Source organism: Balaenoptera ricei, chromosome X, assembly GCF_028023285.1.
Source record: "Balaenoptera ricei isolate mBalRic1 chromosome X, mBalRic1.hap2, whole genome shotgun sequence".
In the NCBI taxonomy this organism is placed as follows: Eukaryota; Metazoa; Chordata; class Mammalia; order Artiodactyla; family Balaenopteridae; genus Balaenoptera; species Balaenoptera ricei.
The window spans coordinates 98,307,548-98,320,147 of NC_082660.1; the positions used below are offsets into that span (position 1 = coordinate 98,307,548).

Below are 12,600 nucleotides of genomic sequence, written 5' to 3' on the forward strand. Positions count from 1 at the left end.
AACATACAAATTAAGCTCCATCTAACTGCCCCATCAACATTACACTAAGCCTGAACTTAGGGGCATTTGTTGCTATTAGAGCTTTCTTTCTTCTTACTTTTTAAAAAAATGACAGGGGCTCTACTAAAAATTTGATTCATATTTCAACCGCTTTCCTATAACACCTACACACCAGCATTGACTGAAAGCTTGATAACATACTAAAACCTAGCAAATAATGGTGTGATTTCAAGTTTACTTTACAAAATATATTTGTCAACTCTTGATTAGCCATGCTGGTAGAAAGGAATAATGCTATCCAAAACAAGATAATCCAAAAATAATTTAATTTGCTTTTGAAATGCATTATGGGAACTTGAGCCACAGATTTACCTTTATAATCCTGTTTTACTTAGGCCAATATTAAAGTGAGTTTACATTCCCGGAGCACATTCCAAAGAACAGCGTACGTAGGAAATAACCCAGAAGCTTGCTGGGTGGCAAAGGAAAGCAATTTGGGATTAAAACTCCATCAAAAACAGTCTGCAAAATGAATCAAAGGGCTGACAGTCATATCTTAGTTCTGTTTCCTGTTCATTTTGATATCATTCCACCACCAGAAAGGTAAATGTTGATGCTTTTAATAATGTGATCTGATTTTGATGGATTACTTCCACTTGAGATTGACAGGTTATAAATAATTACCGTACCAGGTATTCTTACTTTCTGATTAATCAAAGATCTCTTTAATGACAAGTTAATTCCACTCCTTTTAATGGGAGGTATGCTCTTCAAGTAGTTTTTCTCCGTAAGGGAGAAACCTCAATGGACTCTGGATGGGTCAAAACATTTGCCTACTCTTGGCCCCCCAAATCTGGCAGGTATCATTTTCTTCTCAAATACAAACGCAGTAAATGTTTCTGGTTCAATTTGTCTAATGATATATACCTAAACGTTACTCTTCAGTATACTAATAAAACACACATGACTTCAATATCCCTGGAAATGTGAAGTCCAACACAGCAATGGTTCCCCTGCCCAGAGAAGCCCAAATGATAACAATATATCCAGTTAGCCTCTCATTCTCTTTCCACTCTCCCCAATCTCGTGGCCTCAGTTATCTTTCTAACTCCAATCTTCCTAGAACTAAAAAAAAAGAAATTCACGTTCTTCTGAAAATTTCTCACCGTTCATTAGTCAACATGCTAGCCATCCCCGTGATCAACTGGTGATCACAAACACGCAGGGGCAAACAAGTAAAGCATTGAAGACAAACAAATGAAAGTAAATGAGGAGAAATGGAAGCATTTACCCCAAAGATGAGTGTATAGTAATACAGTTACATTATTCAGCTTAGCACTGCTTCTGGCTTATATACAGTTTTTTTTCCCCCAATAAGAATAGCTCATCACACCTTTCTGTGCCCTGTAAATATATGGGAAGATGCCGCTCAGGAGCCTGATAAAAATCGAAGTGCTGTCCCTCAAGGGTGAAAACTAGCAATAACTGCTGCTAGTCTTTACAACACCAATCACAGCAGACTGTTGTCTCCTTTACAGATTAGAAGATCAAATATGCTTCTCCTCATGGCGGCAACGGTTTTGTGATGGAATACTCAAAAGAATCTGTTAAGGGAAATGGATGACGCTTGTAAACCTCCATCTCCTCAAAGGTCAGCTCAATTGTTTCACACCTGCCCTTCGCAAGCAGGCCCTGGACCACTTATGCATGTTCATTCCAGTCTTGATTATCTGGATACAAACTATCTGGGGATCAGCTACAGGATTTTCATCGCAGGTCAGCTTCGCCCCTACCTCCCAACACACACTTGGGCCACTTCACTCTGCTGCCTAGTTACTGCAGACTTAAAGAATGCAAGTTACTAGAACTCTAATATAGGCAGTCTCCGATTTACAAAAGAGACATATTCCAAGGCTCATTGTTTAGTTGAAGCTCAGAATAAATTATCCTACGGAAACAATGTTATAAATAAATGGCGGATCGGTTCCTAGGTTCATCCACACATGCCTGTATTAAACCTATGCAGGTCCTGAACTGAGAGAGGAACGATTTTGACTGCACCCAATGGTCACTTATAACATCACTTCTGTGGGGAGATCTGTTTGAAGTTTCAATATGAGGCTCCGGGAAAAGATCTCTTCTAGCCATGGCAATAAGAATAGGGTCCCCTAAATTCAAGCAGCTGAAATAGCTGGGGGCAGGGTGGCAGGAGAAACTATGGTCAGAGCTGCAGCCACGACAAGGAGTCCTTCATAGGAGGTGGCAGGTTTGCGTGCGAGGACAGTGTTGATATATGCCTTCCAGACCAGAGGCACAACTTATGAAGAGGCAGGAGTTAAACACCACACTTATTGGTCAGACTTTCAAGGGCACCGTGGGCGCACACGTGAATCATTTTCAAGGTGAATTTAGAGGTAGTCTTCGTGAAGATGGAAATCTAAGACCTGTTGCTGCACAACCAATAACCAATGCAGAATTGCTAGAGAATGTACTTTAATTTCATATGGTGAGTGCATTATCTGGGCAATTTTATCAATAGCTTTAAAATTAGCAATCTAATAGTTGTGGTAAAAACTGAGTGTGCTGTAATGTATTCATTTCATTATTATAAAAGGTAGCCTTTTTCATCTCTCATTTCTCACTCAGGACCAAGCAGTGCTTTCCAGTAAATGATCCTCACCATCTTTGAGCCTGGCAGCATCTCTGAGACAAAACATACTGCAGGCTTTAATTAAGCATTTGACAAAAGCTATTTTCCAATACTGCCAATAAAATGTCTGAGCTACTTGAGCTATTTTTACATAGTCTTAAAGCATTTTCAAAAAGGTGCTAAACAAAATGAATTTAATTTTAAAAACGGATTTTTTTGTCCCAAGGAGAGGATTTGATTTTCAAGGCTTCTCAAGTCTACTTTCCTGACTGCCAAAAGCAAATTTGCTTTTTAAACAAATGAAGAGCATCCCTTTCTCCAGTGCTTTTGCTTCCACCTGTCTCATTTTATTCTGTTTTTCCCACCATGATGGTGCAGATTAAAATATCAGATTTTATACATATGGAAAAAATGGAATTGAAAGACTTTTGGCCATAACTGGCAAATGTCAACGGATTATTCGGAAAGCCACACATAGGTGACTTCAGTTAAGGAAAGGACCATTCCTGGAAGTTTACTGAATGCACCCCTTTCATTCCTTTCAGTGTTTCCGTGGGATCCAAGTAGATACACACACTATTCGTGTTTGGGAGGCAAAGATGAGCAAACTCCTCCCCCAGATTGAAAGCCTTCGATTCCAGTACAGGTCAAATTCTTTTAGTCTAAAGCTATGGCAAACAGTTCAATGTAATGAAAATGACCCAAGCTCTGGTGGATGGCTCACAGTGATAACACTCCGAAGGAATTACTTACAACGAAATTGGATACTGTCAAATTCAAGAAGCCTTTAAATCTTCCCAATCCTTGACTATATAACAGTCTTTCATAAACAGGAAAATAACATATTGAACATCTGATGAAAGGGCAGTGTGGTGTGCTGGGTGGAGCCCTGGACTTGAAATCAGATGTATGGGTTTGATTTTCTGCTCTGCCACTTGCCTCTTTGACCAGGGGAAAATTCTTAACACCAGCTTCAGTTCCAGTACCTACTGTCCCCCAGTAATAAATAATGATGAATGTAAATATGCTTTGCAAATTATAAGGCAGTAGGCAACTGTAAGGCATTTCCTCCATCAGCAAGCTGACAATTTAACAACGATCCCTTTTAAATTACACACAATAGTCCTGATTTCTCCCTACACCGGTTATCCTCATCTATTCCAACATGAAGACTTGGGGGGGGGGGAGTCACTCGAAGAAGCCCGAGTTTGTTCCCCAAACAATTCCCTGCCAATGACTGGAGTGTTTTGGTTCATATTTGGTAATTAGGGAGAGGAAAAGAAAGCAAGAGATCTTATTCGAGTTTTGATGCATGTGTGATATTCAACTCCTAGTCCTTGTTTAAAGGTCTTTTGCTAGTGAATGGCCAAAATTTTTACCTGGGAAGCATCACTCTTAAAAATGGAATGAATGCACATCGATAATGATTGCCAATAACTTTAGTTAACTTTAATTGAATGAAATCTTTAACTGTTATAGGTCAAATATCTCTGCTCCAAATGACTGTCCAGTTCTTTTTAGGTGGGGATGAATGTTGCCTAAAATAAGTGACCCATCCATGGTGACTGACATATCTCTGCTATATGGAGATTTTATTCTAGTAAGGTATAATAAATAAGTCCAATACAACAAAAACTTTGCTCTCAAGCACCTATAATTTATAGCAAGAGGATCTGGCAGTACTACACTGAAAAGAAGCTTATACCTCCTTCATGTTAATAACAGTGTCTAAAATTTCAAAAGGTAATTACTACAGATTTTTTTTTTTTTTTTTTTTTGCTTTTTCATACCAGGTGCTGTTATAACTTTACTAATTTGGCTGGCCAATTCTCTCACCTCTCTTAGAGCTGCTCTTATCTTCCCATCTCTGGAATGGAAAAATCAGTGAATTTTTTTAACCTTAAGTCATTTCAAACTATGAATTCTATATCAGATACAGCAGTAAAAGAGGCAAAAATGCATTCGTGGGTCAGGAGTCACACTAAACCATATAGGAAACTGCATTCTCCTCCGAAATGCTAACACTTATAACCCATGTGTTTAAAATCTGAAGACTTCACACTTCTTAAATTATTTCATTTATAAAAAAGTCAAGTCCAGGTTATATTTCTGTGTGCTTCTTTCTAACTGACTTGAACAAATGGCTTGGAAGTACTTACTTATATGCAATGTGACTTGTAGGTAAATGAGATTATATATTAATTTTGTGTTATATGAAAAAAGTTGTCTCACTGCCTTACGGGCTCCCTTCATTTCGCTTAAGTTATAAACAGATCCGAACTATAAAGATCTCAACTCTGAACAAGCATGTAAACCACTTTAAGTGAAAGTAATGACTAACTGAAAAGTGGGATTTGGGGACACAGAACTTTAATTTAGCTTTGTGTTTCTAAAGGTGATAATAATAACAACAGTCACAACAATGGTAATAGTAGTATAATAATTCATGTATAACACTTACTATGTGCCAGGAACTGTTCTAAGCATTTGCCGTAAATTAAAATTACTCCGGGAGATATCTAACTCCTAATGAAGACTGTGCCTTTGCTCCTTTGTCAAAGCATATTTGTTATTTTCTAAGATGATCTTTTTTTTAATGTTAGATAAGAAGGTGAAGAGAGATCAGAAATGGGTGAAAATTATTCTATAGCTTTATAGAATCAGAATTAGCCAGCTTGTTCTTAACCCTTCACGGACAACATTCTACCGTACCAATTTACATTAAGATGGTAGCGAAAGTAATTTCCTGCAATGATTTCTTTCTATATATCCTCCCATTTATATATCTCAGCAAATCACGTGCTTTAATCAGTCTCAGGACCAATCATTTTGGCAAGAAACTAAGTCATCTGTTGAAATTGTTGAAACGTCAATGTTTGTTAATCCAATGACAAAATTAAAATATCTTACACTTGTAAAGTGCTTTAAAGGTCCAAAGTACTTCCACATTCACTCTCTTGTTTTAACCTAACCACCTACCTCCCTGTGAGATACAGCCTCCTTGCTGTAGTTACTCAATAAAGTTAGGAATTTCCTCAATGAACAACACATTTAGAGAACATTAAGCCTCAGGAATAGTTACGAAGTCATTTGAAGTTATTCATAAATCAGTAACTTATGCTAAGATAATGTTGATTATTTTAGGATCTAGATAATATTTGCGAAGACAGGGTTTATTTAAGGAACAAGAAATTTTCATCTTTGCTTAAACAAAGAGTAGTGGAAAGTATAGACAAACCTCTATGAAAACCTGTCCTTTCCAAAGTACCACAGGGACATAGACAGCTATGGAACAGCCACATCAACATCATAAATGGGGTCTTCAGCAGTTAGGTGCAAACAGTAGCTTAAGACCAATTTCCAGGTGTACTTTACAGAATAAAACAGATCTGTTCTTGAAAAGCTGGTTATGAATTAAATTCTTGGAAATAGATCTGTATATTTTAAGTGCATGGTTCTAGTAGTAGTGGTGATTGTGTGTGTGTGCCTGCACGTGTACGTGTGTGTGTGTGTGTTGGGGGGAGCTCACAGTTTAAAGGAGATCTGAATTGAATCCTTTGGCAAGCCAAAGCATCCTTTTGTCGTTTTAATGATCACTCTTTAATGTGTCCGTGCTGCAAACGTGAGTTTTTGTATGGCAAGTTTTCTAAAGCAGCGGGAGAAAGGGGAGGGGGCCTACACCTGCACTAAATAGGGAGCTTGTTAGGTGACTGCTGTGATCAGTCCCCAACTTGTTCTGCCTGATCAAGCACAGTGGGCAGAGATCCAATCACAAAAGCATTCCACAAAGCAAGCAAAGCAAAAATCTTCACTAAACTGACTACTGGAATGAAAACTGCTGGGGTCCATCCCTTCTCTTCCCTGGAAAAGAAGCACATTCTGGTAAAGAGGGAAGGCAGTTGAGACTATGGAGACATCATCTTCCAAAATCACTTCTTGAGAATGTCTCCAGACAGCCTGATAACAACATTGCACGATGTACACAGCAGATTTACTTGAAGTCTTATTTCCAAGATCCTATTCTTTCTTATTTCTTCCTTTGGAAAAGTAACCCTTTAAAAAAAACTTCCACTCTTCCAGGGTAGGTTGCCCCTGGGGTCAGGTCTTCCTCCAGCCCTTATTATCTTGCTTACTGAATTGCCCAGAAGACACACCAATTAGATGTTTTAAATGCTTTTTAAACCTTTCAAGCAATATTCATACCCATTATAGTGTTGTCACCATACCCTCTTTGGGGGGAGTTACATGAAGAAAATGAGGCACAGCAGAGGTGACTTGCCTGTCACTATTAGTGACATAGAAGAGGAATGCTCAAGGTTTCTGGCAATTTATCCTGTGTAAAAACTAAACAAATCAACACAAAAACACATTCCAGAGCCAAATACCCTCTTCTTTCAATCACCTGTTGTTCTGGATTATTTACCTTTTGTTCCCTCCAGACCTTCATGCTAACAGTTGAGATTTAACTTTCTTGGTAAATCACGGCAAACCAGCATAACAATGACTGCTTTTTAAAAAAAGTAACTTTCATAAGGAGAATGTCATCAACCCCCAAAGGTTAACAGTTGATTATTACTGCTCAGTATTCGGTGCTCTTATTAAATTTCCTGCAATTAAATATGGTCATTTGTAGAAAAGCAGCTTTTACTTGTTGATTTGAAAATAAGTTGATGGGATTCAATTTACGACGTCCTGTTTGTGTAAATCACTAAGCGTTAGGGAAGGATATCTGAAAGCATCCTCATGCTACATATCCTTAAGTTTGAACTACTCCTAAAAAGTAGAACCAATGTTTAAATGATAATCGGTTCTTTCCAGGTAAAGAAGCTTATCATTAGATTAAAACAAGTTTTTGCAACGATCACAAGGTATTGCATGATTAAAACTGAATTCTACTTTCCATTCTAAATAAGCACCAGTGAATGAAATATTAGCTCACATTTTCCTAACACTGTAGACAGAGTAGTGCATCGATCGATTCATTAAGCAATAACCATTAACTTCAGGGAAATGAATTCTAAACTTACCAACCTCTTTGGGGAGAGTCGAACTTCTCGTTGTCAGGTCTGGCAAAGTCCATTCTCACGTACGTGTCGTCGTCGTCAGAATCTTCTTGCTCCGGGGGTCTCGGCGCCCGGCCGCGGCCAGGTGATGGAGGGGGAGCGGCGGCTGCAGCGGCAGCCCCGCCGGCTCTGTTGTTACCTCCGGCAAGGTCTGCCGATGGGTTCTGCGCTCTGGGGTTCGAGCCACCCGCAACGTCTTGGGCGCCTCTTACCGCTTCGGCACCAGCAGCATTAGCAGCAGGTTGGAACCAGCGGACGGAGGCGGAGTCAGATCCCGCGGCGGCCTCGAGGTCCGCGGCGGCTGCGCCGATGCCCGGGGCAGCGACCAGGGCGGAGGCGGCGGCTAAAGCCCGGCTCACGGCTAAGGTTGGCGCGGCTGCCGCGGCCGCGGCTAAAGAGGCGGAGAGGTCTCTCTCGAGGCTGTCGGTCGGGAAAGCAGAGACGGCGGCTCTGGCAGCTGCAAAGAAACTTTGCGAACGGCTTTGTGGGCGTCTACTCTCGAGCTCTTCTTCCAGCAGCAGCCTCCCTACAGGTGGTGGTTCAGAGCAGCGGCTGGGGGAGAGAGAAATGTCCATACAGCACTCAGAAAATGGGTCGACCACGTAGATGCGCCCCGTTTCAGCATCGTAGCGAATGGCACTGTCAGAAAAAGGCACGGCCGGGGTCATTGCTGGGTTGAAAATCACTTCAATGTAGTCGCCTTCTTCCTCATTAGCACTGTTACCTGTAGCACTGGGAGGAAGAGGCGGAAGTGGCCACCTAGCACCGTCCAGAGAGAAGGGGTTGGCACCTGGAATAGCTCTTAAAAGATCTGAGAGGTCGTTTGCTGGATTTGGAAATGGCACTCCGAACTCAACATTCACGTAATTCGAAAAGGCGAACTGTCTGGGGTCGGCAATTATGCCCCACAAACCTGGCAGTCTCTGAATACAGGGAGCTGGCATATTGCTACCTCTTTTAGGGAAGTCAATGTTGATGTAGCCACGAGCGCTGTCGGCTTCTTTCCGCTCATGTGTGGGCTTTTGTGGTTTTGGCTTGATTTTATTTCCTTTTGTAATAAAAGAAAGTCGATTAGGTCTCTTAGTCTTGTTCTTGGGGGGCGCATCCCCTGAACGCTTGGAAGGTGATCCCTCATCTCTAGGCTTTGAGAATGACCCCTCAACTGAAGGCTTTGAAGTTACATCTTTGGGGCCTCTGTTAGATGAGGCTTCTTTGTCTAGGCCCTTCCCCAGGAATTTTCCAGGTAACATTGGTACATACTCACTGTGGTCACTCTGCCCCAACGGGGAGCTCCGAAAAGCATGTGGCAGAGAGAAGTAGGAGCTCCAACTTTTGGAGGAAGAGCCTCCCTGAGGATTTCTGGGGTTTTTTGGAATTGCGCCAGCTCCAGGAGCCATAAACATGTAGTCACTGTCACTGTCATTGTCCTTTGAGTCATCCTCTTTGTCAGGATCAGGTGCTTTTGGAGGACTTGGTGCAGGTGGTGGGCTCACTCTGGGAAACATCATCATGTACCCTCTTGAATCTTCGAAAGGTGATCGAGAGTGGCGCTTTTTTGACACAGAGACAGTTTGAGGAGCCATTGGCATGTAATCACTGGAGCTTGAGAGAGGGGCAGCCCCCCCTGGCCTCATTGGCACGTATGGGTCATCCTCATCTTCATCAAAAGCTCTGGCTCTGTGGGGACCCCGAGCTGCACCTTCTGGGGTCTCTGTGTCTTTAACTTCTTTGGCTTCTGTGGGTTCTTTTGTGGCTCCTCTGTCAGCACAAAAATAAAGTCGGAACCTTCCCCCAGACTTTCCTTTTCCACCAGTTGCTGCAGCTGGCGGGGGTGGAGGTGGAGGTGGTGGAGGTGGTGGCATTTGCTGTTGCTTGCTTTGAGTTAATCTGCCAAAGTAGGATCTTTTCTTCAGAGATTTCCCATGATCACCATTGCCTTCGGAGCCTTTCCCACTTCCTGAGCCTTTGCCCCCTCCAGAGTTCTTGCCCCTGCCTGAGCCATGGCCATCTCCGGGTCCTTGGCCACGGCCTGAGCCGTGCCCACCTCCAGCTCCCTGGCCACTGCCTGAGCCATGCCCACCTGAGGTGCCCTGGCCATCTCCTGAGCACTGGTTTCCTCCTGCACCCTGGCCCCCGGAGCCCTGGCCACTTGAGCCCTGGCTGCCACTTGAGCCCTGGCCACCTCCGGAGCCGTGCCCCCTGCCCGAGCACTGGCTTCCTCCAGAGCTCTGGCTACTGGAGCCTTGGCCACTTGAGCCCTGGCCACCTCCGGAGCCCCGGCTGTTTCCGGAGCCCCAGTTGTTCATGGGCATATAGTCGCCTCCGTTTCCTTCCTGATCCTCTTTGCCCTGAGGGTTGCCTTCTTCCCCAGAGTTGCCAGAGCCGGAACCAGGTGCTTCAGAAGACAGGCAAGCTCCCTCGTTGGGGGCTTCTGCAGGGTGCGGGCCACGCACGGGGCTGGGTGCTACGCGGCGAAAAAAGCTGGCTGGCACTGAAATCGCTCTCCTGGATCTCCGCGCTCTGGGCAGGTGCAGTCTTCCTCGCCTGGAGGTGGGCACAGGCTCACTGGGTGTTATGTAGCGCCTGGCGAGGAGCATCTCGTCTTCCCCGTCACCGATGGCCCTGAGGTGGCAAAACTGCTCAAAGCGGGACCTTCTGAGCCAGCCGCCGGGCTCGAGCGGCAGCATGTCCAGGTGCCTCCTAGTGGACAGCAGGGTTAACAGGTGGGCGCCGATACTGATGCTGTAGCTGCGGCAGCGGGCTCTGTATTCGTCTGCACACAAGGCTCTCATCTTCTCCAAAAACAGCTCGTGCATGTTTTGGGCCACCACACAGTCATCGACCTGCATCCAGAGCTCCCCCGGACCGATGACGGTGGACCTGCCGACTTCCAAGAAGAAATACTGCTCCGAGTGCCCGCAGCGCCGGATGCTCAGGAGCTGGACGACCACGCTGGCCACTTCGGTATTTAGCCTCACAAACACAACCTCCTCGTCGGTAAGACAGAGCCGGAACACGCCGCTCAGCTCTTTTCTGTGCCCCAGCCCCCTGGGTTTGACTATTACCTGCCACACATCTTTGTAGAAGGGTGGCTCCGCCGCCGCTGCAGCCGCCAGTGCGGCTGGCTCTCCATCCGGCTGCGCGCCGGGCGTGCCGCAGCGGCGGCGCTTGCTCTCGAGGATGAGGCGGCTGAGCAGCAAGTACCAGCTCTCTTGCTCCGACTCGTTCTCGGCCACCATCGCGAAGTACTCGTCCTGGGTGAAAAGAGCGATGAGGTGTCGGTACCTCGCGTCGGCTCGCTGGCTCACCGAGAAGCACTGGTACAGGGTGATAACGCGCCGCGGTGGGATGAGCGCGGGGACCGCGGCGCCAGAGGCAGCCGCCGCTGCTGCAGCCGCCGCGGCGCGGACACTGTGCCGGAACTTCCTGGCATTTTCGTAGTATTCCAGCCGAGCTGGGGCGTCGGCGGTCTCCAGTTTGAGCACGAAGTAGCGCCTGTGGCCATGCTTCTGCTTCCGCAGGTAGCCGCGTTTGCAGACTTCGTCCCCGATGGGGAGGTCCTCCTCATCGGACTCGGAGTCTGACCGGGAGCCAGTGGCCGTGGAGAGCCACATGGCTCCCGGACAAGACGACCCGGTCCCAATGAGTGCGGTCGGGGTTCCCGAGGAAAGAAGTGGGGTGGTCGCCACCTCAGCTACAGCTGCCGCTCTTGCCGCTGCTGCAGCTCGCCGTCTCCTTGTCGCTTGGTCGCGAGCGAAGGAGCAACTCGCCATGGTGATGCACGATGGTTTTAAGGTGAGCGGGCGGAGGGGGGGGGGGGGCTCGGGGAAGGGAGGGTTGGGGGAAGAGGCCGTCTACCCCCGTCCGCCCGCCCGCCCCAGCCCCCTCCCGTCTCGGCCCGCGCCCCCGCCCACTCCACTCCAAGCGCGCGGCGGCGGGCAAAACAACACGTGACCGCTGCCTCACGCGGCGGCCGCTGTGGCTCCGGCTACCGACGCAGTAGAGGGGCGCAAGCGGCCGCCAGCAGAGGTGTGCGAGGGAGGGGCCGGTGGGCCCGAGAGGCGGGGCCACCTCCTATCCCGCCTAGACCCTCTTGGAGAATCTTCCGGCCTCTGGGCCTCGGGAGGACCGACGGGAGGAGGAGGGGCTCTCTGGCCACGCAGGTGCTCACGAGGAGTCCACGGAGGCACGAGCGTGGTGGGCGGGGGTTGGCGGGAGAAGTTCGAGAGAGGCGGAAGAGAGAGCGGCCCGCGACGGGGGGCAAGGGCATGATTGGCTGGAGGGGGCGAGAAGTGGCGGGAGGAGGCGGAGCGCAACTGTCTCGGGCGGCGCAGGGGAGAAGAGCAGGCAAGGTCCCGGGATGGTTTGTTTGTTTGTTTGGGAAGCCGGAGCCAGGTGAAACTGTTGCAAGGTTTTCATTGGGTGGGATGGGAGCCAATGGGAGTGTCTGGCAGGGAGGCGGCCTCGAATTAATTAGTTTGGGGGGCAGGAAGGGAGCTGAGGGGCGAGGAGGAGTGGCTTGGGTCCCGGAGAGGGCTCCGCTGTCTGGTTGTCGCGCGTTCGGCGGTAAACAACCCTCTGCGAGTAGCTGTTAATGGTAGTGATAAACTCGTGCAAATCCCGAAGCCACGGTGTCCCGGGACCGAGCCGGGCGCCCTCTCTTTTTCTTCCCGTCCCACACATAAATCCTCTCTTTCTGTCACAGTTTGGTCCACTAGTTGCTGCCGCGCACGGCGAGCCGAGAGTCTCGGGAGAAAGCGTGGGCACCCCCAGGAAACGTGTTAACCACCAGGGCACTCAGACCTGCCGCCCACTGCGCTGCAGGCACTCGCGAGCTCGCTCCAGCCCTGACAAAAGCCCGCGAGTCTGAGGCACACAAATAACAGC

General features: G+C 46.9%; 1 protein-coding gene across 1 annotated transcript; it reads right to left on the minus strand.

Moving 5' to 3' along the window:
• Positions 1-7,673: 7,673 nt before the first annotated feature.
• On the minus strand, positions 7,674-11,486 carry IRS4 (insulin receptor substrate 4). Its single transcript, XM_059909942.1, has one exon. The coding sequence runs from the start codon at positions 11,484-11,486 to the stop codon at positions 7,674-7,676; it is 3,813 nt and encodes a 1,270-aa protein (XP_059765925.1).
• Between the last annotated feature and the right edge of the window lie 1,114 nt (positions 11,487-12,600).